General features: G+C 58.3%; 4 protein-coding genes across 13 annotated transcripts; all 4 read left to right on the forward strand.

The window, feature by feature from the left end:
* Positions 1-981: 981 nt before the first annotated feature.
* LOC110478822 (N-alpha-acetyltransferase 40, NatD catalytic subunit) lies at positions 982-6984 on the forward strand. Of its 6 annotated transcripts, XM_085563872.1 has the most exons (11): positions 1225-1724; positions 2336-2431; positions 2518-2570; positions 2651-2746; positions 3287-3445; positions 3949-4032; positions 4707-4784; positions 4935-4977; positions 5913-5996; positions 6324-6657; positions 6738-6984. In XM_085563872.1, exons 1-10 carry the CDS (start codon positions 1554-1556, stop codon positions 6351-6353), a joined length of 894 nt encoding a protein of 297 aa, XP_085419998.1. In that variant the 5' UTR covers positions 1225-1553; the 3' UTR covers positions 6354-6657; positions 6738-6984. The 6 variants fall into 6 exon arrangements, with proteins under 6 accessions (XP_085419996.1, XP_085419997.1, XP_085419998.1 ...); XM_085563870.1 differs by lacking the exon at positions 1225-1724 and adding an exon at positions 982-1127 and having other exon boundaries at positions 5913-6657; XM_085563871.1 differs by lacking the exon at positions 1225-1724 and adding an exon at positions 1087-1218 and having other exon boundaries at positions 5913-6657.
* A 669-nt stretch (positions 6985-7653) lies between these two features.
* Positions 7654-13977, forward strand: LOC110478857 (syntaxin-5). Of its 4 annotated transcripts, none has more exons than XM_021545750.4 (11): positions 7654-7785; positions 7903-8097; positions 8333-8406; positions 8936-8991; positions 9313-9383; positions 9462-9578; positions 10042-10098; positions 10567-10642; positions 11608-11708; positions 11794-11915; positions 12908-13977. In XM_021545750.4, the coding sequence occupies exons 2-11, from the start codon at positions 7921-7923 to the stop codon at positions 13065-13067; spliced, it is 1011 nt and encodes a 336-aa protein (XP_021401425.4). In that variant the 5' UTR covers positions 7654-7785; positions 7903-7920; the 3' UTR covers positions 13068-13977. The 4 variants fall into 4 exon arrangements, with proteins under 4 accessions (XP_021401425.4, XP_085420001.1, XP_085420003.1 ...); XM_085563875.1 differs by lacking the exon at positions 12908-13977 and adding an exon at positions 12168-12384; XM_085563877.1 differs by lacking the exons at positions 9462-9578; positions 12908-13977 and adding an exon at positions 12168-12411.
* Positions 13978-18919: 4942 nt separating this feature from the next.
* LOC146764908 (nuclear RNA export factor 1-like) lies at positions 18920-27997 on the forward strand. Of its 2 annotated transcripts, XM_085563878.1 has the most exons (15): positions 18920-18989; positions 19090-19178; positions 19661-19768; positions 20318-20427; positions 21052-21088; positions 21374-21441; positions 21695-21750; positions 22480-22587; positions 23334-23392; positions 24237-24352; positions 24418-24460; positions 25299-25371; positions 26443-26625; positions 27087-27147; positions 27857-27997. In XM_085563878.1, exons 10-15 carry the CDS (start codon positions 24239-24241, stop codon positions 27893-27895), a joined length of 513 nt encoding a protein of 170 aa, XP_085420004.1. In that variant the 5' UTR covers positions 18920-18989; positions 19090-19178; positions 19661-19768; positions 20318-20427; positions 21052-21088; positions 21374-21441; positions 21695-21750; positions 22480-22587; positions 23334-23392; positions 24237-24238; the 3' UTR covers positions 27896-27997. The 2 variants fall into 2 exon arrangements, with proteins under 2 accessions (XP_085420004.1, XP_085420005.1); XM_085563879.1 differs by lacking the exons at positions 18920-18989; positions 19090-19178; positions 19661-19768; positions 20318-20427 and adding an exon at positions 20534-20574.
* Positions 18926-23403, forward strand: LOC146764909 (nuclear RNA export factor 1-like). Its single transcript, XM_085563662.1, has 9 exons — positions 18926-18989; positions 19090-19178; positions 19661-19768; positions 20318-20427; positions 20561-20574; positions 21374-21441; positions 21695-21750; positions 22480-22587; positions 23334-23403. Exons 1-9 carry the CDS (start codon positions 18926-18928, stop codon positions 23401-23403), a joined length of 687 nt encoding a protein of 228 aa, XP_085419788.1.
* Positions 27998-28000: the final 3 nt, after the last annotated feature.

Genomic DNA, 28000 nt, shown 5'->3' on the forward strand with positions numbered 1-28000 from the left:
TCAGCACGGCCCCGCCGCCCCCCGTACCCCTCCGCGGGGCTCGGGGCACCGGGGGCACCGGGGGCACCGGGGGGAGCGGGGCCGATGTGGGGCTGGGCTGTGCGGCCGTTCCAATCTCTCCGGTCCCGGTTTAACCCGTTCCGGGCTCTCCGGTCCCGGTTTAACCCATACTGAGCTCTCCGGTCCCGGTTTAACCCATACTGAGCTCTCCGGTCCCGGTTTAACCCGTTCGGAGCTCTCCGGTCCCGGTTTAACCCGTTCCAATCTCTCCGGTCCCGGTTTAACCCGTTCCGGGCTCTCCGGTCCCGGTTTAACCCGTTTGGAGCTCTCCGGTCCCGGTTTAACCCGTTCCAATCTCTCCGGTCCCGTTTCTGACCCGTTCCGGGCTCTCCGGTCCCGGTTTAACCCGTTTGGAGCTCTCCGGTCCCGGTTTAACCCGTTCGGAGCTCTCCGGTCCCGGTTTAACCCGTTCCGATCTCTCCGGTCCCGTTTCTGACCCGTTCCGGGCTCTCCGGTCCCGGTTTAACCCATACTGAGCTCTCCGGTCCCGGTTTAACCCGTTCGGAGCTCTCCGGTCCCGGTTTAACCCGTTCCGATCTCTCCGGTCCCGGTTTAACCCGTTCCGGGCTCTCCGGTCCCGGTTTAACCCGTTCCAATCTCTCCGGTCCCGGTTTAACCCGTTCCGGGCTCTCCGGTCCCGGTTTAACCCATACTGAGCTCTCCGGTCCCGGTTTAACCCGTTCCGGGCTCTCCGGTCCCGGTTTAACCCGTTCCGATCTCTCCGGTCCGGGTTTTGACTCCGCCCCCCTCAGCGCGGTGGGCGTGGCCTCCCGCCTTCCCGCCCAGTCCTCTCTCAGCCAATCAGCGCCGAGCCGCCTTCGCGCCCCGCGCCTCCGCCACGCGCCCGCTCCGCCCCGCCCATCCCGCACGCGCGGCGGCCCCCGCCCCTTTCGCCCCGCCCCTTTCCCCCTCCGCGCCTGCGCATTGGCCGCCGGCCGCGGGCTCGCGCGCTCTGCGCCCCGCCCCCCCGCCCCCCCCCGTATAAATAGCGCGCCCCACGCGCGCGCCCCCTCAGAACCTCCGCGCCCCCCGCGCTGCCCGGAGCCGCCGCCGCCGCCATCATGGGGGTGAGCGGGGCCGCGCCGCGCCCGGCGGGGCTCGGCCTGAGGGGAAACTGTGCAGGGGCGGGGCCTGCGAGGCGCCGCTGAGCGGCTGGAGGTCGGCGCGGGGGTCGCGGGAGTCGTGCGAGGGGATTTGGGGTCGTCTCGGCGGCTGGGAGGTGGCCGCGAGGCCTCGGGGGGTTCCGTGGCGGCGTTTGGGACCGGCTCAGAGGCTGGGCAGGCTCCTTGGGGGGGATTTGGGGATTGGGCTCCTGTGCGCAGATTCGGGACTTGCCGTGAGGTTTTGGGGTTGTTTGAGGTCATGCGGAGCTCTTGGGAGGGCTCTGGATGCTGCTGGGAGCAAATTGGGACCTTTTTGGGCTCTCGGAGGCTCTTGAGGCTTTGGTGAGGGTTTTAGAAGCTTTCGTGAGCATTTGAGGTTCCCACGGCGAAATGTGGGCTTTTCTGAGGGGATTTGGGGCTGTTTTGGGAGGATTTGGGGCTGGGCTTCCCCAGACTCCTCCCGTGATGTCCCATCCAATCGCCTGCTGCAAAATTCCCGTGTTTTCCCCCAGAATGACTCTAAATCGGAGGTTCCAGCATCCACATCCCGGCCAGCAGCAGGTGCTGCCTGCTCCATCCCCAAAACACTTTTAATTCCCCCGAACCCAGTGACAGATGAGTTTTTGAGGGACATTTACCCTGTGCCCCTCCCCACCCCGCTGCTTTTCTTGTCACTTCTTTCCTTTTGGGTGCACTTCGCTTGATTTTGGTGATTCTGCAGCTCAGCAATCTCTTTGACCGGAGCTTAGCGGGGATCCCAGCAGGATCCCTCATTTTGGGTGAAATCACCCGCATTTTTAGTGCCAATTTCCTCAGATTTGGGGAAAGCCACTCCAAAGGAACAATTTTACGTGACTGCTGCTCGCTGCCACCTCCTTGTCCCACCTAAAACCCCTGAGATTTTGGGGCAAAACCCCTTCAAGCTGCATCGCCCAGCAGCAACACCCCACAGAGAGACTAAAAACTCAACACTGGTTTTCTCCCTAAACCGCAGTTTTCTCTAAGCTTTTGGGACACTCTCCTCACCTGCAGCTCCACGCTGATGACTTTTGCTGTTCCTTAATGACTTTGGGGCAGAACTTTTGGGCTCGGGGGCGGGCAGAGCGTCCCGCCGGCGGGGATGGCCAGGCTTTGGTGCCGATTCCCAAGGTTTTGGTGCGTTTTTTCCCCAGAGGAAGTCGAGCAAAGCCAAGGAGAAGAAGCAGCGGCGGCTGGAGGAGCGCGCGGCCATGGCCGCTGTCTGCGCCAAGGTCGAGGCCGCCAACAAAGTGAGTGTGGCGAGCAGAATTGGGGCGGAAAAGGCCGGAATTGGTGCCAGCCCCGCTGCCCTCGGCCGCGCTCTGCTCTCTTCCAGCTCCAAGATCCCCTCGAGGCCTTCCCGGTGTTCAAAAAGTACGACAGGAACGGGTGAGTGCCTCCGCTCCCGGTGTCCCCGAGGCTGGTCCCGGTGTCCCTGGTGTCCCCACGGTGTCCCCGTGTGTCCCCAGGCTGAACGTGTCCATCGAGTGCCGCCGCGTGTCCGGCCTGGAGCCGTCCACGCTGGACTGGGCCTTCGAGCTGACCAAGGCCAACATGCAGACACTGTGAGTGGCACCGATGGACTTTCCTGCCCCAAAATCACCGGCGCTGGAATTTTCCCCCCAACCCTTGCAATCTTCCTTGTTGCCCGTGATTTTGATTTCCCACCTTGGTTCTTGCTGTGATTTACCCCAAATCCCCGGGGTTTTTTCCCCCCAAATCCCTGGGAGTTTTTCCCCCCAAATCCCTGGAGGTTTTCCCCCCCAAATCCCTGGGTTTTTTTCCCCAAAGATCCCTGGGTTTTTCCCCCCAAATCCCCAGGGCTTTTTCCTCCAAATACCTGGGGTTTGTTCCCCCAAATCCCTGGGTTTGTTACTCAACATCCCCTGGCAAAAACCTCTGGTTTCCTCCCCCCAAACCCCATTTCCACCCCCCAAACTCCCATTTTTTCCCCCCAAACCCCCATTTCCTCACCCAAACCCCCATTTCCTCACCCCAAACCCCCATTTCCTCACCCCAAACCCCCATTTCCTCACCCAAACCCCCATTTTTTCCCCCCCAAACCCCGTTTCCCGGCCCCCACGCCCCGTTTTTCCCGTGCCCAGCTACGAGCAGAGCGAGTGGGGCTGGAAGGAGCGGGAGAAGCGGGAGGAGCTGCGGGACGAGCGCGCCTGGTACCTGCTGGCCCGCGAGCCCGGCCACGGCCCCGTCGCCTTCTCCCACTTCCGCTTCGACGTCGAGTGCGGCGACGAGGTCCTGTACTGGTGAGGGGGGCTCGGATTTGGGGTCACCCCACAGCGGCTCTGGGGCCGTTCCTGGGGTCTCGGGGGGGTTTTTGGGGTTTCTGTTCATGGTCTCAGGGGGTTTTGGGGTGTCTGTTCCCCGGTCTCAGGGGGTTTTGGGGTGTCTGTTCCTCAGTCTCAGGGGTTTTGGGGTGTCTGTTCATGGTCTCAGGGGGTTTTGGGGTGTCTGTTCATGGTCTCAGGGGGTTTTGGGGTGTCCGTTCCCAGGTCTCAGTGGGGTTTTGGGATGTCTGTCCCCAGGTTTCAGGGGGTTTTTGGGGTGTCTGTTCCCCGGTCTCAGGGGGTTTTGGGGTGTCTGTTCATGGTCTCAGGGGGTTTTGGGGTGTCTGTTCCCGGGTCTCAGGGGGTTTTGGGGTGTCTGTTCATGGTCTCAGGGGGTTTTGGGGTGTCTGTTCCCGGGTCTTAGGGGGTTTTGGGGTGTCTGTTCCCGGGTCTCAGGGGGTTTTGGGGTGTCCCTCCTGCAGCTATGAGGTGCAGCTGGAGAGCCGGGTGAGGAGGAGGGGGCTGGGCAAGTTCCTGCTGCAGATCCTGCAGCTGGTGGCCAACAGGTCAGAGGGGTCTGGGGGGAAACTGGGGGAGTTTGGGGGGGACTGATGGGGATTTTGGGGGATTCTGGGGGGGTTTGGGGGGAGTGGAGGGGGTTTGGGGGGGATTTGGGGGGAAGGGAGGGGGTTTTGGGGGAATCTGGGTGTCGGGGGGATTTGGGGGGGATGTGATGGGGTTTGGGGGAGGTTTGGGGGCAGAACCAGGGGGAGTTTGGGTGAAATGGGGCAGTTTGGGGGGGAACTGGGGGTGTTTTGGGGTGAACCAGGGCAGTTTTGGGAATGCCACTGGGCCGGTTTTTTGGGGTGAAACCGGCGCAGCTTGGAGCCGAAGGAGGGCAGTTTTGGGGGTTCCACGGGGGCAGTTTTGGGGGTTCTACCAGGCCGGTTTTTGGGGTGAAACTGGGGCAATTTTTGGGGTGAAACCAGGGCAGTTTGGAGCCCAACCAGGGAAGCTTTTGGAGTGAAACCGGGGCAGTCTTTGGGGTACCATGGGGCTGGTTTTTGGGGTGAAACCAGGGCATTTTGGAGCTGATGCAGGGCAGTTTTTGGGGTTCCCAGTCCGGTTTTTGGGGTTCCCTGGCCGGTTTTGGGGTTCCCAGTCCGGTTTTTGGGGTTCCCTGGGGCGGTTTTGGGGTCCCCCGGCCGGTTTTGGGGTGACCCGCGCCCCGTGCCCGCAGCACGCAGATGAAGAAGGTGATGCTGACGGTGTTCAAGCACAACCACGGCGCGCTGCAGTTCTTCCGCGAGGCGCTGCAGTGAGTGCGGGGACACCGGGGACACCGGGGGACACCGGGGACACCGGGGGACACGGGGGACACCGGGGACACCGGGAACACCGGCACCGGGAGGGGACACGGGGGGACACCGGGGACAGCTGTGACAGCTGTGGCACCCTGTCGTTGCAGTGACCGGGCGCCGCGGGCAGGCGGGGCAGGGGCACAGACAGAGGTGGGTGCTCGGGACCCCCCTCGGGACCCAAATTCGGGGCTTTCGAAGGCCATTCTGGGGAAAATTTCCCTGTTTTTGGTCATTTTGCTGTCAGTTTGGGATCCCCTTTTGGATCCTTAAAGAACCCATTTTGGGTTTTTTAACCCATTTACAGTTGTTTTTTTCAGCTGTTTGAAACTAATTCTCCAACATTTTTTCCCTTTTCCCTTCTATTTTTTTATACCAAGGCTTTTATCCTTTTCTATATTTATTTTAAACCTATATTTATAGGTTCTATATTAATTTTTTGGGTTGTTTTGGTCCTTTTCTGGGGGAATTTTAAGCTCATTTTATGTTTTCTTTCCCTAGTTTTAGAGAAATAATTTTAACTCTGTTAGTTTTTTAAACACATTTTTGGGGGTTTTGGTCCTTTCCTGAGGATTTTACAAACCCTTTTTTCAAGGTTTTAGTCCCTTTTCCAAGATTTTCCCCCATGCTTCTTTTTCATCTTTTTTAACCCACTTTTCCAAAAGTTTTTCCCCTTTTCCCACCAATTTCCACAACTTTTTTTCTGCTTCCCGTTACCCAAATCTGGCATTTTTAACCCCAAATTTCCAAGGACATTTTACATTTCCCTTTATTCCATTTTTCCATTTTTTGCTTGTTTTCCACCCATTTTCCCAGGCTTTCAACCCCTTTTCCCCAGATGGTTTTTAACCCTTTCTCCTCTGATTTTCGGGGTTTTTTACCCTTTTTTGGGTGCTGCTCCCCCCCCCAGCCTTTCCCCTCCCATCCCCTCCCACTGCCAGCCTGGGGGGTGATGTGGGGGGGTCAGGGTGACAAGGAGGGGGTCCCGGGGGGTTTCTGGGGGTCAGGGGGCGTTTTTGGGGGTCAGGAAGGATCCTTGGGGCTCAGGGGGGTGGCGGTGACCCCGTGTCCCCCCCGTGTCCCCCCAGGTTCGAGGTGGACGCCACCTCCCCCAGCGTGTCCGGCTGCTGCGGGGACGATTCCTCCTACGAGATCCTGAGCCGCAGCACCAGGTTCGGGGACCCCCACCCCGGGGGGGGCCCCTGCGCCGGCTGCTGCCACTGAGCCCCCCAAAAACAGCCCCGCGCCCGCCCGGCGGGACCCCCGGGGCGGGTGACACAAACGGCCCTTCCCCCCGTGCCGGCGGCGCGGCGCCGGGCGGGGAGGGGGATTTTTGTGCTGGATTCGTATTTTATTTTTATTTTATTTTTATTTTATTCTTTATTTTTATTTTATTTTTTCTTTCTATTTTTTTTTCCATTTTATTTCTATTTCTCTTTTATTTCTATTTCTATTTTATTTCTATTTCTGTTTTATTTTTTCCTTTTTTTTTTTTTCAGCCGTTTTGTTTGTACGGGATAAATAAATAAATAAATAAATAAACTTCAGTTGAGGCTCTTGCGCCGGGGGCGTGGCCGCGCGCGGGAGAGGCGGGGCTATGCTAATGAGCACCGCAGCAACTCGCGCGGCTACGAATAAATTATGTTAATGAGGGGGCGTGGCCATGGTGGGATGTAGCGGCGCGCGGCGGAAGTGACGTCAGAGCGCGCCGCCGCCGCCATGCTGCCGCCCGCCGCCCTCCTCGCCCGCTCCGTCCTGCGCCCCGCGGCCCGGCCGGGCCCGGCCCCGCGCGGGCTCCGCTCCGGGCCCGCGCTGAGCCCCGTCAGCACCGCGGTGAGCGGGGGGGGGGCGGGGTGACCGGGCGGGGCCGGGCCCCGGTGACCGGCGCGGCTCTAACGGCGCCGTCCCCGCAGGACACCGTGCTGGGCCTGGCCGCCGTGTTCGTGTCCATCTTCGGGCCCGCCGCCTGGGTGCTGGGCCACATCCAGGACTACCGCAAACGCGAGGAGTGAGGCGGGCCCGCCGCACCCCGGGACCAGCCGCTCCGGGAGCCCCGCGAGCACCGGGACCAGCGCCGCGACCGGCGGGAGGCGCCGCCGCCGCCCATGGGACCCTCCCCGCTCCCCCCGCCCCAATAAAGGAACCGCGGATTCCGCCCGAGCCTCTGTGTCCGTCCCGCCGTACCGGAACCGGGCCCTGACGTCACCGGGGCGTCACGGGGAACGGCGCCGTTGGGGGGGGGGGGGGGGGGGGGGGTCGTTCCTGGGGGCGGGGCCTGTTGCTGGGGCAGATCAATTCCACCAATCAGATTGCGGCACAGCTCGTTGCAAGGGGCGGGGCCTGTTGCTGGGGGGCAGATCAATTCCACCAATCAGATTGCGGCACAGCTCGTTGCAAGGGGCGGGGCCTGTTGCTGGGGCAGATCAATTCCACCAATCAGATCGCGGCACAGCTCGTTGCAAGGGGCGGGGCCTGTTGCTGGGGCAGATCAATTCCACCAATCAGATTGCGGCACAGCTCGTTGCTGGGGGCGGGGCTTTATGCAAGGGCAGATCATTTCCACCAATCAGATCGCGGCACAGCTCGTTGCTAGGGGCGGGGCCTGTTGCTGGGGCAGATCAATTCCACCAATCAAATCGGGACTCTTTGCTGGGGGCGGGGCCCCGCCCCTCCCGGTGTCCCCGGGCTCGGGGCCGCCATTCCCGCTCCGGTTTGGGGGGCGGGGTCTCATTTGCATACCGTTCCCGCCATTCCCCGCCGGCGGGAGGCGTTGCAGTGGGCGGGCCCCGTTTCAGCGGGCGTGGTTCCCATCCCCGCCCTCACCGGGGCGTGGCCTGTCCCCGTTCCCTCCCGGAAGTACCGGGGAGTTCTGTTCCGGTGCCGGCGGCACTTCCGGCGGAACGGACGTGGCAGTGACGTCAGCGCGGCCGGAGCCTCCCGGTGGCGGCGGCCGAGCCCGCGGTGAGGGGGGAGGGGCGGCACCGGGACCCCTCGGGGGCTCCGGGGCGGCGCCGGTTCGCGGGGGGCTCCCGGCGCGCCCCGTTCCGCCGCCGGTAACCGGTGCCGCCGGTGTCCCAGGGCAGGCGATGAGCCCCGATGCAGGCGCGCCGCCGGCTCGGGCCTAGGCAGCGCGAACCGGGCGCGGCCCCGGCGCCCCCCCGGGCGGCGGCGGCGCCTCCCGCGCCCCCGGAGCCGCCGCCCGCCGACGTCATGTCGTGTCGCGACAGGACCCAGGAGTTCCTCTCCGCCTGCCAATCGCTGCAGGGCCGCCAGGTGACCCCGGCACCCAAACCCCCCGGGAATTACCGGGGGTCTCCCCAAACCCCCCGGGAATTACCGGGGGTCTCCCCAGACCCCCCGGGAATTACCGGGGGGGTCTCCCCAAACCCCCCGGGAATTACCGGGGGTCTCCCCAGATCCCCCGGGAATTACCGGGGGTCTCCCCAAACCCCCACCCCCCCATCCCGGGGGTCCCCCCTGATCCCCGTTTTCCCCGGTTCCCCCCCAGGACCGGGGGCTCCCGGCGGGCAGGGCCGGGCCCGGGCCGGGGCGGCCGCGCAGCGAGTTCAGCCTGATGGCAAAGTGAGGAGGGGGCTGGGAACCCGGGAATTCGGGGTTGGGGTCCCCCAGGAATCGGGGCTCGGGATCCCCGGGAATTGGGGTGGCGGTCCCCAGGTACGGCGGGTCAGGATTAGCCCGAATTGGGGTGGGGGTCCCCCGGAATGGGGCCGGGGGTGTCCAGGAATTTGGGGTCAGGGTCTCTGGGAATTGGGGGTTGGGGTCCTCAGGATCTGGGAGTAGGGGTCGCCGAGTGTGGGCGGTCAGGATCAGCAGGAATTGGGGTGGGGGTTCCTGAGAACTGGGGGTTGGAATCTCCAGGAATTGGGGTGGGGGTCTCCAGGAATTGGGGGTTGGAATCCCCAGAAATTGGGGTGGGGGTCCCCGGGTATGGTGGGTCAGGATCAGCAGGAACTGGGGTGGGGGTCTCCAAGAATTTGAGGTCAGGATCTCTGGGAATTGGGGTGGGGTCCCCAGATGTGGGTGGGGGTCCCGAGGAATTGGGGCGGGGGTCTGCAGATCCCCCCCAATCCCTGCCCCCCCCTCCCCCCAGGCGCATCGGGAAGGACCTGAGCAACACCTTCGCCAAGCTGGAGAAGCTGACCCTGCGTGAGCGGGGGGCTTGGGGGTCCGGGGGGCTTTGGGGGTGTCCTGAGGGGATTTGGGGGTCTCTGGGGGGCTTTGGGGGGGTCAGGGGGGATTTGGGGGTGTCCTGGGGGGATTTGGGGGTCTCTGGGGGGCTTTGGGGGGGTCAGGGGGGATTTGGGGGCTCACGGGGGAGTTGGGAGGGCTCAGGGGGGATTTGGGGTGTCAGGGGGGATTTAGGGGGTCTCAGGGGGGATTTGGGGGGGTCTCTGGGGGATTTGGGGGGTCCTGGGGGGATCTGGGGGGTCTCTGGGGGTCTCTGTGACCCCGCTGACCCCCCCGCAGTGGCCAAGCGCAAGTCGCTGTTCGACGACAAATCCGTGGAGATCGAGGAGCTGACCTACATCATCAAACAGGTGCGGGTGGGGGTCGGGGGGTTTTGGGGGGTTTTTGTGGGGGGGTTTCGGGGTGCCCCTGACCCCCGTGCCCCCCAGGACATGGGCAGCCTGAACGCGCAGATCGCGGCGCTGCAGGAGCTGCTGCGGGCGCGGCGCGGCCCCGGCGGGCGGCACCTGCAGAGCCACTCCAGCGGCGTCCTGCTCTCCCTGCAGGTGGGCCGGGGGCTTCGGGGGATTTTGGGGGGATTTTCGGACTCTTGGGGGGTTTGGGGGATTTTTGGGTGGGTTTTTTAGGGGGTTTCTATGGGTTTTTGGGGGTTTTTTTGGGGGTGGTTTTGGATTTTGGGGTTTTCTTTGGGGGGGGTTTTGGGAGGTTTTGGGGTTTTGGGGGGGGTTTTAGGACTTTTGAGGGTTTTAGAGGAGTTTTGGCGGGTTTTGGGGTTTTTTGGGGAGGTATGGGGGTTTTGGGTGGGTTTTGGGGGGTTTTTGGGAGTTTTGTTGGGGTTTTTGGTGGGTTTGGGGGGTGTTTTTGGGGGGCCTTTGGGAGTTTTTGGGGAGGTTTTGGGGGGTTTTTTGGGGGATTTTTTGGGGCGGCTTTGGAGGGTGTTCGGGGGATTTTTTGGGGGGTTTTGGGAGCTCAGGGACCCCCCAGTGACCCCCCACCCTCCCTCCCCAGTCCAAACTGGCCTCGATGTCCAACGACTTCAAATCGGTGCTGGAGGTGCGGACAGAGGTGAGCGGGGCTGCTGCAGCTTTTCCTTTCCCTCTTTTTTCCTTTCCCTCTTTTTTCCTTTTCCTCTTCCTTTTTTCTCCTTTCTCTTTTCCCATTTTTACCTTTTTGCTCATTTCTCATTTTTTTTCTTGTTCTTGTTACAATTTTTTATCCTTTTCCCGCTTTTTTCTGCTCCTGATTTTTCCTTTTCCTTCGCTTTTCTTTTTTTCACTTTTCTGCTGCTTTCTCACTTTTTCTTCTCTTTCTCCAATTCTGTTCTTCTCCTTATTCCACATTTTCCCAATTTCTCCCCATTTTTCTCTTCTCTCCCCATATTTTCCCCCTTTCTTTGCTCTTTCTCCCCCTCATTTTTCCCCCTATTTCTCCCCATTTTCCCCCCATTTTCTCCACATTTCCCCCCCATTTTCTCCCACCTTTTTCCCCATTTTCTCTCACCTTTTTCCCCATTTTCCCCTGGTTTTGCCCCAGAACCTGAAGCAGCAGCGCAGCCGTCGGGAACATTTCTCCCGCGCCCCCGTCTCCGCCCTGGCCGCCAACAACCTTGGTGAGCCGGGAATTCCTGGGAATTCCGGGGGGGAAAGGGAATTTTGGGGGGGGGTTCTGGGTGGGAAATGGGAATTTTGTGGAATTTTGGGGGAATTACAGGTGATAAAAGGGGAATTCTGGGTGGGAGATGGGAATTTTATGGAATTCAGACTAGAATTTGGGTGATAAAAGCGGAATTCCGTGTGGGAGATGGGGATTTTATGGAATTCCGTGTGGGAGATGGGAATTTTATGGAATTCAGACTAGAATTTGGGTGATAAAAGTGGAATTCCAGGTGGGAGATGGGGATTTTATGGAATTCAGACTAGAATTTGGGTGATAAAAGTGGAATTCCAGGTGGGAGATGGGGATTTTTTTGAATTCAGACTAGAATTTGGGTGATAAAAGTGGAATTCCGGGTGGGAGATGGGGATTTTATGGAATTCCGGGTGGGAGATGGGGATTTTTTGGAATTCCGACTGGAATTTGGGAGATAAAAGCAGATCTCTGGGTGGGAGATGGGGATTTCTATGGAATTCCGGGTGGGAGATGGGGATTTTTTGGAATTCCGGGTGGGAGATGGGGATTTTTTGGAATTCCGGGTGGGAGATGGGGATTTTTTGGAATTCCGACTGGAATTTGGGAGATAAAAGCAGAACTCTGGGTGGGAGATGGGGATTTCTATGGAATTCCGGGTGGGAGATGGGGATTTTTTGGAATTCCGGGTGGGAGATGGGGATTTTTTGGAATTCCGACTGGAATTTGGGAGATAAAAGCAGAACTCTGGGTGGGAGATGGGGATTTCTATGGAATTCCGGGTGGGAGATGGGGATTTTTTGGAATTCCGACTGGAATTTGGGCGATAAAAGCAGATCTCTGGGTGGGAGATGGGGATTTCTATGGAATTCCGGGTGGGAGATGGGGATTTTTTGGAATTCAGATGGAATTTGGGAGATAAAAGCGGGTTTCGGGGCCGCTCCGCAGGCAGCCCGGCCGTGCTCCAGCCCGAGCCGCAGCGCCCGGGGGCCGTGGCCATCGAGATGGACGGCAGGACGAGCCAGCAGCTGCAGCTGCTGGATGAGCAGGTTTGGAGCCCCAGGAAAAGCCGGGAGAAGGGGATTTGGGGGATTTTGGGATTTTGGGGCAGCCCCGCAGCCTCCCCTCCCGCAGGACTCGTACATCCAGAGCCGCGCCGACACCATGCACAGCATCGAGTCCACCATCGTGGAGCTGGGCTCCATCTTCCAGCAGCTCGCACACATGGTCAAGGAGCAGGAGGAGACCATCCAGAGGTGAAAAATCCCCAAAATTCCGTCCCTGAAAGCCCAAATTTCCCTCTTTGAGTCCTCCAGATTCCCCTCCCTGAGTTCCCCCAAATTCCCCTCCCTGAACCCCAAAATTCCTTTCCTTGAACCCCCAAAATTCCCACTTTGAGTCCTCCAAATTCCCTTCCCTGAGCCCCCAAATTCATCTCTCTGAGCCCCCAAATTTCCCTCTCAATATCCCATTAATTTCCCTGTGATTTCCCCCCAATTTCCCTGAAGTTTTCCCCCAATTTCCCCCCGAATCCCTCAATTTTCCTCTAATTTTTCCACCCAATTCTCCTCAATATCCCTTTTAATTTCCTCCCAATTTCCCTGTGATTTCCCCAATTTTTTTTGTCATTTTCCCCATAATTTCCCTGTGATTTTCCCCCCATTTCCCTGTGATTTTCCCCCCATTTCCCTGTGATTTCCCCCCATTTCCCTGTGATTTTCCCCCCATTTCCCTGTTATTTTCCCCCCATTTCCCTGTACTTTTCCCCCCATTTCCCCGTACTTTTCCCCCCATTTCCCTGTCCTTTTTCCCCCCATTTCCCTGTCCTTTTTCCCCCGATTTCCCCCCCATTTCCCTGTGATTTTCCCCCCATTTCCCTGTGATTTTCCCCCCATTTCCCTGTACTTTTCCCCCCATTTCCCCGTACTTTTCCCCCCATTTCCCTGTCCTTTTTCCCCCCATTTCCCTGTCCTTTTTCCCCCCATTTCCCTGTGATTTTCCCCCCATTTCCCTGTCCTTTTTCCCCCGATTTCCCCCCATTTCCCTGTCCTTTTTCCCCCCATTTCCCTGTGATTTTCCCCCCATTTCCCCGTACTTTTCCCCCCATTTCCCTGTGATTTTCCCCCCATTTCCCTGTGATTTTCCCCCATTTCCCTGTCCTTTTTCCCCCCATTTCCCTGTGATTTTCCCCCCATTTCCCTGTCCTTTTTCCCCCGATTTCCCCCCAATTCTGCCCCGCCGTGCCCAGGATCGACTCGAGCGTGGAGGACGCGCAGCTGAACGTGGAGGCCGCCCACGGGGAAATCCTCAAATATTTCCAGTCGGTCTCGGCCAACCGCTGGCTGCTGCTCAAGGTCTTCCTCCTGCTCCTCCTCTTCTTCATCATCTTCGTCGTCTTCCTGGCCTGACCCCGCGGCGTTTCCCCCAAATTCCCGCTCGGACTCGGCCCCGCGGGGCTGCACACGGACACGGGGCTGGGGGACCCCAAAACCCCCCCGGGATCCCCCCAAAAAACCCCCCAGGATCTCCCAAAAACACCCCCCGGACCCCCAAAACTCCCGGGAGTTGCCAACACCCTCCTGGGACCCTCCCAGGACCTCCCAAAACTCCTCCAGGACGCCCAAAACCCCCCCCGAGTCCCCCGAAAATTCCCCCGGGGTCCCCCAAAACCCCCCCAGTGCCCCCAAAACCCCCCAGGACCCCCCTTTCCCCTCCCAGGTGGGGGTTGGGGATCCTGGCACTGCTCTGGGACCCCTCCCCAAGGACCACGGGACCCCCAAAAAGGGGCTGGGGACCCCCACAGAGCCGAGGACCCCCAAAAAGGGGTTTGGGGGGACCCCGGGAGATCCGGGGGGGATCTCTGAGGGGGCTGCAGGACCCCCAAGCGATGGAAGCTGTGAGACCCCCGGGGTTGGGGGAATCTGTGAACCCCACAGACCCCCCAGGTGGGGGGTGCAAGACCCCCATGGGAGCCCCGGGACCCCCAAAAGTAGGGGGGGGGTGGAGCTCCTCACAAATCTGGGGGGGGGCTGTGGTGGGACCCCCTCGGGTCAAAGCCTTGGGACCCCATGGGAGCGCTTGGGGTCCCTCTGGGAGGGCTGCCGACCCCCAAAAGGGGCCTGGGGACCCCATTAAATTACCGGGGGGGGGGGGGGGGGGGCTGCAGAGCCCCCGTGGGAATAGGAGCCCCCCCCCCCCACCCGGTAAAGCCTTGGGATCGCCAGGGAGGGGTCTGGGGGCTGCCCCGGACCTCTTGGGGAGCCTTTGGGGCGGCTGCAGCCCCCCCGGGACCCCCCAATAAACCCTGGCCCCCCCAGATTCCTCCTGGTGGTTTTTTTCCTCCCGGGCCGGGATTCGAACCCGCGGCCCTGGGGGGGGCGGTGGGGGGGGGGCGGCCGCGGGCACTGCGCGTGCGCGGGGAGCGGCGGGCGGAAGTGACGTCAGCGGGACGCGCGGCGGGGAGGCCGCGGCGGCGGCGATGGCGGAGGAGGGGAAGGGGGGCGGGTACAGCGGTGAGCGGCCCGGGGGCGCCGGGGACAGCGGGGCAGCGCCGGGGGACGGCGCGGGGCACGCGGGGAGGGCTCCCGGGACAGCCCCGGGCCGCGGCGGGAACGGGGAGGGAGCCCGGTAGGGCAGGCCCGGGGGATGGCGGTAGGCCCGGGATGGGCGGAGGGGGCACCGGGTACCGGGAGGGGGGACCGGGAACCGGGTACAATAGCGGGAGGGGGGAACGGGAACGGGGAACGGCACAGGGAGGGGACAGACCCCGGGGAGCGGCGCGGGGCTCTCGGTCCCGGGGTCGGTGACGGTGCCGGGGGAACCGGGAGAGGGGAGGGAGCACCGGGCCGGGAGCGGCGTCCCCGGCCGGCGGCGGTGCCCGGTGTGCGGCTCCGGGGCCGGACCGGGCCGCTCCCGGTGCTCCCGGCGGGGAGGGAGCCGCGCCGGGACAGAGCCGGGACGGGGAGCGGGTCCTGGAACGGGGCAGGGCCCGGGGCCGCTCCCGGTGTACCGGGGGGCTGGAGCCGGAGAGGGCGAGCCGGGGAAAAGCGGCGCCGTTCCCGGTGCCATTCCCATCCCCGTTCCCGTCCCTCATCGCATTCCCACCGCCGGTCCCGGTGCCGTGCCCGGTTCCCGTTCTCATCCCTGTTCTCATCCCCATCCCCGGTCCCGTTCCCGCTCCTGGTGCCATTCCTCTCTCCGGTGCCGCTCCCCATCCCCGTTCCCGGTGCTGTGACTGTTGCTCGTTCCCATCCCCGTTCCTATTCCCGTTCACACCCCCGTTCCCGTCCCCGGTCTCTCTCCCGGTGCCGTTCCCGCTTCCATCCCGCTGTTCCCGTTCCCATTCCCGTCCCTGTTTCCGGTGCCATCTCCGTTCCCGGTACCGTTCCCATCCCCGTTCCTCTCCCCGTTCCCGTCCCGCCGTTCCCTCCCCATCCCCGTTCCATCCCCGTTCCCGTTCCCGGTGCCATCCCCGTTCCATCCCCGTTCCCCTCCCCGTTCCCGTCCCGCCGTTCCCTCCCCATCCCCGTTCCCCTTCCCGTTCCCGTTCCCGGTGCCATCCCCGTTCCTCTCCCCGTTCCCGGTGCCATCCCCGTTCCCGTCCCGTCCCCCCAGAGCACGATGACCGCGTGGGCGGCCGGGCGTTCCCGGGCCGGCGGCGGAAGGGCCGGGGGCCGTTCCGGGGGAAGATGTACAGCGAGGGGAGCCCCCGGGGCCGCCCCCGGGGCCGCGCCCGCCCCGACGACGACGACGGCGACGTCGCCATGGCCGAGCCGCACGACGGGCCCCGCGGGCGGTAGTGAGTGCCGGGCACCGGGAGGGGCACCGGGCACCGGGCGGGCACCGGGAGGGTACCGCGGTCACCGGGGGCTCCCGGCAGCGGTTCTTGGCTGATCCCGGTGGTTTCGCGGGTGATTCCCGGTGATTCCAGGCACTCCCGGGGTTATTCCCAGGGTTATTCCTGGGTTTATTCCCGGGGTTATTCCTGGGTTTATTCCCTGTTATTCCCGGGGTTATTCCCGGGGTTATTCCCGGTTATTCCTGGTTTACCCCTCTGACCGACCCCATTCCTGGGATTTTTCCCGCGTTTTTTCCCGGTTATTCCCAGGGTTTTTCCTGGGGTTATTCCCAGTTATTCCCGGGGTTATTCCTGGTTTTTCCCGGGGTTTTTCCCAGTTTATCCCGATGTCCTCCTCTGACCGGTCCCATTCCCGGGGTTATTCCCGGGGTTTTTCCCAGTTTATCCCCGGTTTATTCTGGTGTCCCCCTCTGACCGGGCCCATTCCCGGGGATTTTCCCGGTTTATCCCCGGTTTATCCTGGTGTCCCCCTCTGACCGGGCCCATTCCCGAGGTTATTCCCGGGTTTTTCCCGGTTTTCCCGGTGTCCCCCTGACCGTTGCTGTGTCCCGCCGGCAGCGTGCCGTACGCGCCGCGCTCCGGCCGCCTGGCCAACATCAACATCACGGTGAAGCGCGAGCCCGGCGAGCGCGGCGGCGGCACCGGCCGCGACGGCAGCAGGAGGAGCTGGTTCAAAATCACCGTACGGGGACGGGGACACGGGGAATGGGAACACAGGGACGGGAAACGGGAATGGGGAATGGGAACAGAAACGGGGACACGGGGACGGGGAATGGGAATGGGAAAATGGGAACGGGAACACGGGGACGGGAATGGGAATGGGAAAATGGGAACGGGAACACGGGGACGGGAAACAGGAACGGGGAATGGGAACAGGAACGGGAACACGGGGACGGGAAATGGGAACGGGGAATGGGAACAGGAACGGGAACACGGGGACGGGAAATGGGAACGGGAACACAGGGATGAGAAATGGGAATGGAGAATGGGGACGGGAACACCGGGACGGGAAATGGAAATGGGAATGGGGAATGGGAACGGGGAATGGGAATGGGAAAATGGAAATGGGAATGGGGAGTGGGAACGGGGCGGGACAGGGAATGGGAATGGGAATGGGAAAGGGGATGGAGATGGGGGAATGGGAATGGGGACAGGAATGGGAAAATGGGAAAGAGAAAATGGGAATGGGAACGCGGGGACGGGAACGGGAAATGGGGACGGGATTGGGGATGGGAATGGGAGAATGGGAATGGGAAAATGGGAATGAGGATGGGAAAATGGGGACAGGAATGGGAAAACAGGAACGGGGATGGGAAAATGGGAATGGGGACAGGAAAATGGGAACAGTATCGGAGTGGGATAGGGAATGGGGATTGAGAATGGAGAGTGGGAATGGGGTGTGAATAGGGTGGGATTGGGGTGGGATCAGGAAGGGATGGGGTGGGAATAAAGTGGGGTGGGATTGGGTTTGAGATTGAGTTTGGGATTGGGGAGTTTGAGCTCGGCTCTCATTCCCTCTTTGTCTCCCTCCCCTTTTCCTGCATTCCCATTCCCCATTTCTCATTCCCCATTCCCATTCCCCATTTCTCATTCCCCATTCCCATTCCCATTCCCCTTTTCCCGTTCCCGTCCCGCCGGCCCAGATCCCGTACGGGAAGAAGTACGACAAGTCCTGGCTGCTCAGCTCCATCCAGAACCTCTGCAGCGTCCCCTTCACCCCCGTCGAGGTCAGCGCCGTTTTTGGGGCGCTTTCGGGAATTTCGGGGTGTTTTGGGATCCTGGCCCTGTTCCAGCCCCAGATCCCAAGAGGATTTTGGGGGATTTGGGACCCCGTCCCAGCCCCAAATCTTGAGGGGATTTTGGGGTGATTTTGGGACATTTAGGATTCCAGGCCTGTTCCAGCCCCGATCCTGAGGGGATTTTGGGGGAATTTTGGGGGATTTGGAGTCTTGGCTCCATTCCAGCCCTGAATCCCGAGGGGATTTTGGGGGATTTTAGGGGGATTTTGGGTCATCTGGGGTTTTGGCTTCATTCCAGCCCCAGATCCTGAGGGGATTTTGGGGGATTTGGGACCCTGTCCCAGCCCCAAATCTTGAGGGGATTTTGAGGGAATTTCGGCGTGATTTTGGGAGATTTTTGGGTTGGATTTTGGGGGATTTGGGACCCCGTCCCAGCCCCAAACCACCGGGGGATTTTGAGGGAATTTTGGGGTGATTTTGGAGGATTTTTGGGGGGATTTTGGGGGATTTGGGACCTCAAACCCCCCCCGGGTGCCGTGGCAGTTCCACTACGACCACAACCGGGCCCAGTTCTACGTGGAGGACGCGACCACGGCCAGCGCCCTCAAACAGGTGTCCCGGAAAATCACCGACAGGGACAACTACAAGGTGGGGACTGGGGTTTGGGATTTGGGATCTGTGGAGATTGGGATTTGTGGGGTTTGGGTTTGGGGTTTGTGGAGATTGGGATTTGAGGGGTTGGTATTTGTGGGGTTTGGGGTTTGTGGGGTGGGATCAGGGAAATGGGAACGAGGTGGGATTTATGGGATGGAATAGGGTCAGGAAGGTGGGAACGGGATGGGATTCATGGGATGGGATTTATGGAGTTTATGGGATGGGAGGGGATGAGAGAGATGGGATGGGGTTTGTGGGATTTGGGGGATTGGATCAGGAAAATGGGAACAGGGTGGGATTGGGATGGACTGGAACAGGCTGGGAATGTTCTGGGATGGGGCTGGGAATGTTCCAGAACATTCTGGGATGTTCTGGAACATTCTGGAAGTTCCTGACCCTGGCCCCCCTCCCTCAGGTCGTCATCGTCATCAACTCCTCGGCGCCGCCGCAGTCGCTGCAGAACGAGCTCAAACCCGAGGAGATCGAGCAGCTCAAGGTGGGCGCGGGGGGACTGGGGGGTTGCAGTGGTTTTGGGGTGATTTTGGGGTTCAGAGGAGGTTTTGGTGTGATTTTGGGGTGGTTTGGGATGGTTTTGGGGCTCGGAGGAGGTTTTGGAGTGGTTTTGGTGTGGTTTGGGCTGGTTTTGGGGTACTTTTGGGGTGGTTTTGGGATGGTTTTGGAGTGATTTTGGGGCTCAGAGGAGGTTTTAGGGTGATTTTAGGATGGTTTGGGGTGATTTTGGGGCTCAGAGGAGGTTTTGGAGTGGTTTTGGTGTGGTTTGGGCTGGTTTTGGGATGGTATTGGGGCTCAGGGATGGTTTTGGGGTACTTTTGGGGTGGTTTTGAGGTCAAGGAGTCTCAGAGTTAGTTTTGGGGTACTTTTGGGTTACTTTCAGGGTAGTTTAGTGGTAGTTTTGGGCTCAGGGATGGTTTTGGGTCTCAGGGGCGGTTTTGGGATGATTTTGGGGTACTTTTGGGGTGGTTTTGGGTCTCACCCTGCCCTGCCCCAGCTGTGCATGAGCAAGCGCTACGACGGCTCCCAGCAGGCGCTGGACCTCAAGAGCCTCCGCGTGGACCCGGGTGAGCTCGGGGGGCTCTGGGGGGCTCGGGGGGTTTGGGGGGGCTGCAGGGACCAGCCCTGACCCCGTGTCCCCCCCGTGTGTGTCCCCCCTGTCCCCAGACCTGGTGGCCCAGAGCATCGACGTGGTGCTGAGCCAGCGCAGCTCCATGGGGGTGGTGCTGCGCATCATCGAGGAGAACATCCCCGAGGTGGGACCCCAGACCCATTTTGGGACCCCCCCGGGACCCGCCTGGGATCCCAGCCCCCCTTTGGGACCCCCTTCTGCTGCCCCCAAACTCTGCCTGGGCCCCACAACCCCCCCGGACTCCTCAAATCTTTCTGGCACTTTCCACCTCCAATTTCCCCCTGTTTTCCCCCATTTTTCCCCCAATAATTCCCATTTCCCCCATTTCTCCCCCAGTAATCCCCATTTTTCCGTCAATAATCCCATTTTTCCCAATAATCCCCATTTCCCCCCCATTTTCCCCCCAATTTCCCCCAATAACCCAATTTCTCCCCCAATAACCCCGTTTTTTCCCCAATAACCCCATCTCCCCCCCATTTCTCCCCCAATAACCCCATTTCTCCCCCAATAACCCCATTTCTTCCCCAATAATCCCATTTTTTCCCCAATAATCCTATTTTTTCCCCAATAATCCCCATTTTCCCCGTTTCCCCCATGTTTCCCCAGCTGCAGTCGCTGAACCTGGGCAGTAACCGCCTGTTCCGCCTGGACGACCTCTCCGAGCTGCCCCTCAAGGCCCCGCGCCTCAAAGCGCTCGACCTGTCCCGCAACGAGGTGGGTGGGCACCCCAAAAACTGCCCTGGGACCCCAAAAACTGCCCTGGGACCCCAAAAACTGCCCTGGCACCCCAGAAACCGCCCTGGCACCCCAAAAACTGCCCTGGGACCCCAAAAACTGCCCTGGCACCTCAAAAACCCCAATTCTGCCCCCAGATCTGTTCACAGGACCCCAAAAACCCCAAATCTGCCCCCAAACCTCACCCTGGCACCCCAAAACCCCCCAGGATCCCTCTGGGACCCCAAAAACCCTCTGAGAGACCCACCTGGGACCCCAAAGCCCCCCCCCAGGACCCCAAATCTGTCTCCAGGACCCCAAATCCCCCTCTAGGAGCCCCCAGCCCTCTCCACGAGCCCCCCCAGGTGTGCCCCAGGTGCGCCAGGTGTCCCCTAGGTGTGCCCAGGTGTGTCAGGTGCACCCCCAGGTGTCCCCAAGGTGCACCAAGAGCCCCCAGCTGTGCCCCAGGTGTGCCCAGGTGTGCCCAGGTGCCCCAGGTGTGCCCAGGTGTGCCCAGGTGCCCCAGCTGTGCCAGCTGTGTCCTTGCAGCTGAAGTCGGAGCGGGAGCTGGACAAGGTGAAGGGGCTGAAGCTGCAGGAGCTGTGGCTGGACGGGAACCCCCTGTGCGACGGCTTCCGCGACCAGGCCAGCTACATCAGGTGAACCCCGAAATCCCCCTGGGGCACCCCAAAAACCCACAGGGACCCCCAAAACCCGGGCACACCCAAAAACCCACAGGGACTCCCCAAAAACCCCCTGGGGAACCCCCTGTGCGACGGCTTCCGCGACCAGGCCAGCTACATCAGGTGAACCCCGAAATCCCCCTGGGGCACCCCAGATTCACAGGGGCACCCCAGAAATTCTCGGGGACACCCCCTGGGACACTCCCGGGGACAGCTACATCAGGTATGGGGAGCTGGGGTACCCCAAAATCCACAGGGAGTACCCCAAAAATCCACAGGGACCCCCCCCCCAGGACACCCCAAAAATCCACAGGGACACCCCCCAGGGATAGCCAGGCCAGCTACATCAGGTACTGAGGGGCACCCCAAAATCTGGGGGGCACCCCAAAATCCACAGGGCCCCCCCAGATCTCCCGAGTCCCCGGGGGGGGGAAGCAGTAGGGATAGAATTTTTTGGGGGGGGTGGGGAATGACACTAGACACTCCCCCTGAATGGAGGTGGGGCAGTTTTGGGGGATCCCCAATAAATTCTCTGGGGTTGGGGGGGGTTTTGGGGGGCTGCTGACCGCCCTCCCCCTCACTGTGTTCCCCCCCCGACAGCTCCATCAGAGAGAGGTTCCCAAAACTGCTGCGCCTGGTGAGCTTGGGGGGATTTTGGGAGGGATTTTGGGGTGCTCTGAGGGAATTTGGGGGGCCTCTGAGGGGATTTTGGGGGGGCTTTGAGAGATTTTTGGGGCATTTCAGGGGATTTGGGGTGTCCTGGGGGGGCTCTGAGGGGGTTTGGGGGGGGTCTCTGTGGGGATCCCCTTTTCGGGGTTCTCTGGGCCCGGGGGTTGGGGGGGGTGGGTTCGGGAACATCCCCAAATATTTTTGGGGGTCCCCATGGATTTCCCCCCCCAAATTTCCCCCTGTGCTCCCCCAGGACGGGCACGAGCTCCCCCCCCCATCGCCTTCGACGTCGAGGCGCCGACGACGCTGCCGCCCTGCAAGGTGGGACCCCCCGTTTCTGGGGGATTTCCCTCAGTTTTGGGGCATTTCCCCCATTTTGGAGGGGATTGCCCCTCTTTTTTGGGGGGATTTCCCAATTTTTCGGGGAGATTTCCCCCTTTTTTGGGGGGATTTCCCCATTTCTTGGGGGATATCCCCTCTTTTTTGAGGGGGATTTCCCTCTTTTTCTGGGGGGATTTCCCCTTTTTTGGGGTACCCTCGGGGGGGTCTCACTGTGTCCCCCCCCCATTTTTAGAGCAGCTACTTCGGCTCTGACGACCTCAAGGCTTTGGTGCTGCGGTTCCTCCAGCAGTGAGTGCCCCCCAAAAAAACCCCAAAAAAACCCCAAAATCCCCTCAAAAACCTCCTTCAAAAATCCCCAAAACTCACCTCAATCCCCCCCAAAAAACCCCACAAAGCCACCCAAAAAAAACCTCCAAAAAACCCTCCCGAACTCCTTTTCCTCCCCAAAAATCCCGTCTTTTCTCCCAAAATCCCATTTCCCTCACCTCAAACCCATTTTTTACCCCCTAAATTTCCATTTTCCCTGCAAATCCCATCTTTTTACCCCAAATCCCCATTTTCCTCCCCACAAATTCCCATTTTTCCCCCCCAGATTCTCATTTTTCCCCCAAAATTCCCATTTTTACTTCCATTTTCTCCCCAAATTCCTGGTTTTCCCCCCAAATTCCCTTTTCCCGCCAAAATTCCTATTTCCCCCCATTTTCCAACTCCCAAATTCCCATTTTTCCTCCCAAAATTCCCGTTTTTCCCCCAAATTCCCATTTTTCCCCGTTTTTCCCCAAAATTCCCATTTTTCCCCTCGTTTTTCCCCCATTTTCCCCAAAATTCTCTTTTTCTTCCCCAAATTCCCATTTCTCCCCCCAAAATTCCCGTGTTTTCCCCCGTTTTCCCCCAAAATTCCCGTTTTTCTCCCATTCTTCCCCCCATTTTCCCCTCATATTCCCCCGGTATTCCCGTTTTTCTCCAAAATTCCCGTTTTTTCCCCAGTTTTCCCCCAAAATTCCCGTTTTTCCCCAGGTATTACTCGGTGTACGACTCCAGCGACCGGCAGGGGCTGCTGGACGCGTACCACGACGGCGCCTGCTGCTCGCTCAGCATCCCCTACGGCCCCCACACCCCCCCCAGGTGCCCAAAAACACCCCAAAAACACCCCAAAACCACCCAAAATACCCAGAACACCCAAAAACACCCCAAACCCACCAAATGCTCCCAGAACCAGCCCAGAACCTCCCAAAACACCCTGAACGTGTCCCCAGAACACCCCAGAAACACCCCAAAATACCCCCAAAACACCCCAAAAATACTCAAAACACCCCAAAACACCCAGAACACCCAAAACCACCCCAGAATCTTCCCAAAAAACAGCCCAGAACACCCCAAAAATACCCCCAAAACACTAAAAATACCCAAAACCACCAAAAATACCCCCTGAACCAGCCCAGAACATCCCAAAACGCCCCAAAAATGCCCCAAAACCACCCCAGAAACACCAAACCACCCCAAAAAACACCAAAACACCCAAAACCACCCCAAAAACGCCCTAAACCCCCAAAACTATCAAAAATCCGCAAAACCCCCCAGAAACGCCCCTAAAAAAACCCAAAAACCCCACAGAGAAAAGGGGGTCAGAACGGCCCCACAGCCCTGGTAAAATCCCATCAAAATCCCATTAATTCCCTATTAAAAATCACATTAATTCCCCATTAAAATCCCATTAAAATCACGCTAAAATCATGCTAAAATCCCATTAAAACCCTGTTGAAATCCCATTAAAATCCCATTAATTCCCCATTAAAATAACATTGAAATCCCATGAAAACCCCACGAAAATCCCATGAAAACCCCCGTGAAATTTGGATTTCTGGCCCCAGGAACAGCCTGAACGAGTATTTCAAGGACAGCCGGAACGTGAAGAAGCTGAAGGACCCCAGTAAGACCTGAGGGGGTTTTGGGGCAAATTTGGGCTTTCTTGGGGTTTATTTTTAATTTTTAGGGGTTTTTTGGGGGAGTTTTGAGGGGTTTTTGGTGGGGGTTTTAGGGGAATTTTTGGGTCATTTTGACATTTTTTGGGGCAGATTCTGAGGGTTTTTTGGTGGATTTCTGGGGCAGTTTTAGAGATGTTTCAGGGCTATTTTTGCCCCATTTTGAGGATTTTTGGGGCAGATCTTGAGCAGGTTTTTGTGGATTTCTGTGGATCTCTGGAGCAGTTTCAGGGCTATTTTTGGGTCATTTTGCTGATTTTTGAGGCAGACTCGTAGAGATTTTTCTGGGGATTTTTGTAGATTTCTGGGGCAGTCTCAGGGATACTTTTGTGTTGTTTTGAGTCTTTTTGGGGCTGATTTTGAGGGGGTTTTCTGGGGATTTTTGCGGATTTTTGGGGCGGTTTCAGGGGTACTTTTGGGACATTTTGCTGTTTTTTGAGGCAGATTTTGAGGGATATTTCTGTGCATTTCTGGAGCGGTTTCAGGGCTACCTTTGGGTCATTTTGACATTTTTGAGACAAACTGAGCGATTTTTCTGGGGATTTTTTTAACTTTCTGGGGTGGTGTTAGGAATATTTTAGGGATATTTTTGGGTCATTTTGCTGTTTTTTGAGGCGGATTTCGAGAGCTATTTCTGTGGATTTCTGGGGCGGTTTCAGGGCTACCTTTGGGTCATTTTGACATTTTTCGGGACAAACGTTGAGCGATTCTTCTGCGGATTTTTGGACCATTCCGAGTCACTTTTCAGCGCTATCCCACCCCCTTTGACCCCCTTTTCCCCCTCTCTCCCAGCCATGCGCTTCAAGCTGCTGAAGCACACGCGGCTGAACGTGGTGGCGTTCCTGAACGAGCTGCCCAAGACGCAGCACGACGTCAACTCCTTCGTGGTGGACATCTGCGCGCAGACGGTGAGGGGGGGCTGCAGGGACCCCCGGGGGCGCCCCGCAGCCCCCTGACCCCCCCTGTGTTCCAGAACACGCTGCTCTGCTTCACCGTGCACGGCCTCTTCAAGGAAGGCGAGTTCTGCTCTTATTCTCCTTTCCTCCCTGCTCTTACTCCTTTGCTTTCCTGGTTTTCTGCCTTTTTTTCTCCTTTTTTCCTCTTTTTTCCTTCATTTTTCCTCCTTTTTCCTTCCTTTTTCCTCTATTTCCCGCCTTTTCCTCCTTTTTCCCTCCTTTTTTCTCTTTTTTCCTCCTTTTTTTCCTCTTTTTTCCTGTTTTTTTCCTCCTATTTCCCTTTTTCCTCCTTTTTCCCTTTTTTTCTCATTTTTCCCTCATGTTCCCCTTTTTCCTCCTTTTTCCTTCCTTTTCCCCCTTTTCCTCTTTTTTGCCCCTTTTTCCTCCTTTTTTCCTCCTTTTCCCCCCTTTTTCCTCCTTTTTTTCCCTTTTTTTCTCCTTTTCCCTCCTTTTTCTTTTTTTTCCCTTTTTTCCTCCTTTTTCCCTCATTCTTCCCTTTTTGCCTCCTTTTCCCCTCCTTTTTCCCTTTTTTCTCCCTGTTTTCCTCATTTTTTCTTCCTTTTTTCCTTTTTCTCTCTTTTTCTTCTTTTTTCCTCCTTTTTTCCTCCCCTTTCCCATATTTTTTCTTCTTTTTTACTTTTTCCCTTTTTTCGTCCTTTTTTCCTTCTTTTTTCTCCCTTTTTCACATCTTTTCCCCCTTTTTTCCCCTTTTTTTCCCTTTTCCCCTCCTTTTCCCCCATTTTCCCTACATTTCCCTCATCGCCCCATTTTTCCCTCAATTTTCCCCCTTTTTTGTCCCTTTTCCCCCCCTTTTTCCCTATTTTCCCCCACTTTTTTCTTTTTTTCCCCTTTTTCCCCCATTTTTTCCCCATTTCCTGACCCTGCCGTGTGCCCGCAGTGGACGGGAAGTCGCGGGACTCGGTGCGGGCGTTCACGCGGATGTTCATCGCCGTGCCGGCCGGCAACAGCGGGTGAGGATGGCCCCGAAACCAGGCCTGGGCCTGAAACTGGGCCTGATCCTAAAACCGAGCCTGGGCCTGAAACCGGGCCTGGGCCTGAAACCGGGCCTGGGCCTGAAACCGGGCCTGGGCCTGAAACCGGGCCTGGGCCTGAAACCGGGCCTGGCCCCGAAACCAGGCCTGGGCCTGAAACTGGGCCTGGCCCCGAAACTGGGCCTGATCCTAAAACCGGGCCTGGGCCTGAAACCAGGCCTGGGCCTGAAACCGGGCCTGGCCCCGAAACCGGGCCTGGCCCCGAAACCGGGCCTGATCCTAAAACCGGGCCTGGCCCCGAAACCGGGCCTGGCCCCGAAACCGGGCCTGGCCCCGAAACCGGGCCTGATCCTAAAACCGGGCCTGGCCCCGAAACCGGGCCTGGGCCTGAAACCGGGCCTGATCCTAAAACTGGGCCTAGGCCTGAAACCGGGCTAGGGCCTGAAACCGGGCCTGATCCTAAAACCGGGCCTGGGCCTAAAACCGGGCCTGGGCCTGAAACTGGGCCTGATCCTAAAACCGGGCCTAGGCCTGAAACCGGGCCTGGGCCTGAAACCAGGCCTGGGCCTGAAACCGGGCCTGATCCTAAAACTGGGCCAGGGCCTGAAACCAGGCTTGGGCCTGAAACTGGGCCTGGTCCTAAAACTGGACCTGGCCCCAAACCCCATTTTCTCCCATTTCTCCCCGGCAAACCCCATTTTCTTCCCTCAAATTCCAATTTCCACCCCCCAAACCCCCATTTTCTCTCCCCCAACCCCCATTTCTACCCCCCAAACCCCATTTTTCCCCATAAAACCCCATTTCACCCCCAAACCCCATTTTCTCTCCCCAAACCCCATTTTTCACCCCAAATCCCATTTTTCCACCCCAAACCCCGTTTTCCCTCGTTTTCTCCCCCACAAATCCCATTTCCCCTTCCCAAACCCCATTTCCCCCCATTTTTCCCCCCCAAACCCCATTTCCCCCCATTTTTCCCCCCCAAACCCCATTTCCCCCCATTTTTCCCCCCCAAACCCCATTTCCCCCCATTTCCCCCCACCCCCGTGCCAGGCTGTGCATCGTGAACGACGAGCTGTTCGTGCGCGGCGCCAGCCCCGAGGAGCTGCGCAAAGCCTTCGCCCTGCCCGCGCCCACGCCCTCCTCCAGCCCCGTGCCCACCCTGACGGCCGAGCAGCAGGAGATGCTGGCGGCCTTCGCCATGCAGTCGGGCATGAACCTCGAGTGGTCCCAGAAGTGAGTCCAGAATACCCCAAATTCACCCGAAAAAATGGAGAAAAACACCCCAGGACTGCCAAAAAATCCCCTGGAACGTGGGGTAAAAATAGGGCAAAAAATGGTTACAAAATGGCTTAAAAATCTCTTTAAATACGGATCAAAAATTGCTCCAAAATTGGCTCAAAAATCCCTTCAAAAATGGCTCAAAAATACCTTCAAAAATGGCCCCAAAAATTTCTTCCAAAATGACTCCAAAGTGGCTCCAAAATGGCTCAAGAAATGTCTCAAAAATCCCTTCAAAAATGGCTCCAAAAATATTTTTTAAATTCCCTAAAAATCCCTCCAAAACATCTCTGAAATCTTAAAAAAAAATCACCTTGAAAATCCCCCTAAAAATTGCTCAAAAAAAAAAAAAAACCAAATCCCCTGAAACTCCTCAAAAGAACCCAAAAATCCCAAAAATCGCTGTGGTCCCTCAGGTGCCTCCAGGACAACGACTGGGACTACGGCCAGGCCGGGCAGGTCTTCACCCAGCTCAAGGTCAGTTTGCCCCATTTGCCCTTTTTTTCCCTCATTTTTTCTCATTTTTCCCCATTTTCCCGCATTTCCCCCCCCATTTTTTCCTGCTTTTCTCTGGTTTTTTTCTCTTTTTCTCAATTTTTTTCTGTTTTTTTCCTTTTTTTCCACCATTTTTTCCCATGTCCTCCCCCCCTCATTTTTTTCCTGTTTTCCACATTTTCCTCCCATTTTTCCCAATATTCCCCCCATTTTTCCCATTTTTCCAGTTTTTCACCCATTTCTCCCAATTTTTCCTGGTTTTCCCCTTTTTTCCCGTTTTCCCCATTTCTCACCTGTTTTTTCCCAGCTTGCCCCTGTTGTTTTTCAGTTTCTCACCTGGTTTTCCCCATTTTTTTCCTTTTTTCCCATTTCTCACCAATTTTTCCCCCTTTTCCGGTTTCTTCCTGTTTTATCCCTTTTATCCCCATTTTTTCCTGTTTTTCACCCATTTTTCCCATTTCTCACCCATTTTCCCCTGTTTTTCCAATTTTTCCCATTTGTCACCCGTTCCTCACCCTTTTCCCCTTTCTCACCCATTTCGCCCTGTTTTTTTCCCTTTTCTCACCCATTTTTTCCCATTTCTCACTTGTTTCTCACCGTTTTTCCCATTTCTCACACGTTTTCCCCCGTTTTTCCTTTTCTCACCCATTTTTTCCCATTTCTCCCCCATTTTTCCCGTTCTCTGCCCCAGCTGGAAGGGAAGATTCCGGAGGTCGCGTTTCTCAAGTGAACCTTGGAGATCCCCGCCCCCTCCCTGGGCCCCCGTCCCGTGTTCGAGTCCTTTCGATCCCCCCGAGTTTTGTAAATAAACCGATCAATTATTGATTATCGATTA

This window comes from Lonchura striata, chromosome 31 (assembly GCF_050655825.1).
Source record: "Lonchura striata isolate lonStrDom1 chromosome 31, ASM5065582v1, whole genome shotgun sequence".
Taxonomy (NCBI): Eukaryota; Metazoa; Chordata; class Aves; order Passeriformes; family Estrildidae; genus Lonchura; species Lonchura striata.

What these genes read in the sequence shown, in the direction of transcription:
- LOC110478822 (XM_085563869.1), top strand. Translation starts at nt 1,554, where the DNA reads ATGTGGGCTTTTCTGAGGGGATTTGGGGCTGTTTTGGGAGGATTTGGG. An exon ending in AGGTCGAGGCCGCCAACAAA is followed by an intron (nt 2,432 to 2,517) that starts GTGAGTGTGGCG and finishes GCTCTCTTCCAG; the next exon opens with CTCCAAGATCCCCTCGAGGC. An exon ending in GGGCAGGGGCACAGACAGAG is followed by an intron (nt 4,978 to 5,912) that starts GTGGGTGCTCGG and finishes GTGTCCCCCCAG; the next exon opens with GTTCGAGGTGGACGCCACCT.
- LOC110478857 (XM_085563875.1), top strand. Translation starts at nt 7,921, where the DNA reads ATGCAGGCGCGCCGCCGGCTCGGGCCTAGGCAGCGCGAACCGGGCGCG. An exon ending in GCTGGAGAAGCTGACCCTGC is followed by an intron (nt 8,992 to 9,312) that starts GTGAGCGGGGGG and finishes ACCCCCCCGCAG; the next exon opens with TGGCCAAGCGCAAGTCGCTG. An exon ending in TGCAGCTGCTGGATGAGCAG is followed by an intron (nt 11,709 to 11,793) that starts GTTTGGAGCCCC and finishes CCCCTCCCGCAG; the next exon opens with GACTCGTACATCCAGAGCCG.
- LOC146764909 (XM_085563662.1), top strand. Translation starts at nt 18,926, where the DNA reads ATGAGCAAGCGCTACGACGGCTCCCAGCAGGCGCTGGACCTCAAGAGC. An exon ending in GTGCTGCGGTTCCTCCAGCA is followed by an intron (nt 21,751 to 22,479) that starts GTGAGTGCCCCC and finishes GTTTTTCCCCAG; the next exon opens with GTATTACTCGGTGTACGACT. An exon ending in GGCCCCCACACCCCCCCCAG is followed by an intron (nt 22,588 to 23,333) that starts GTGCCCAAAAAC and finishes TTCTGGCCCCAG; the next exon opens with GAACAGCCTGAACGAGTATT.
- LOC146764908 (XM_085563878.1), top strand. Translation starts at nt 24,239, where the DNA reads ATGCGCTTCAAGCTGCTGAAGCACACGCGGCTGAACGTGGTGGCGTTC. An exon ending in GTGCCGGCCGGCAACAGCGG is followed by an intron (nt 25,372 to 26,442) that starts GTGAGGATGGCC and finishes CCCCCGTGCCAG; the next exon opens with GCTGTGCATCGTGAACGACG. An exon ending in AACCTCGAGTGGTCCCAGAA is followed by an intron (nt 26,626 to 27,086) that starts GTGAGTCCAGAA and finishes GTGGTCCCTCAG; the next exon opens with GTGCCTCCAGGACAACGACT.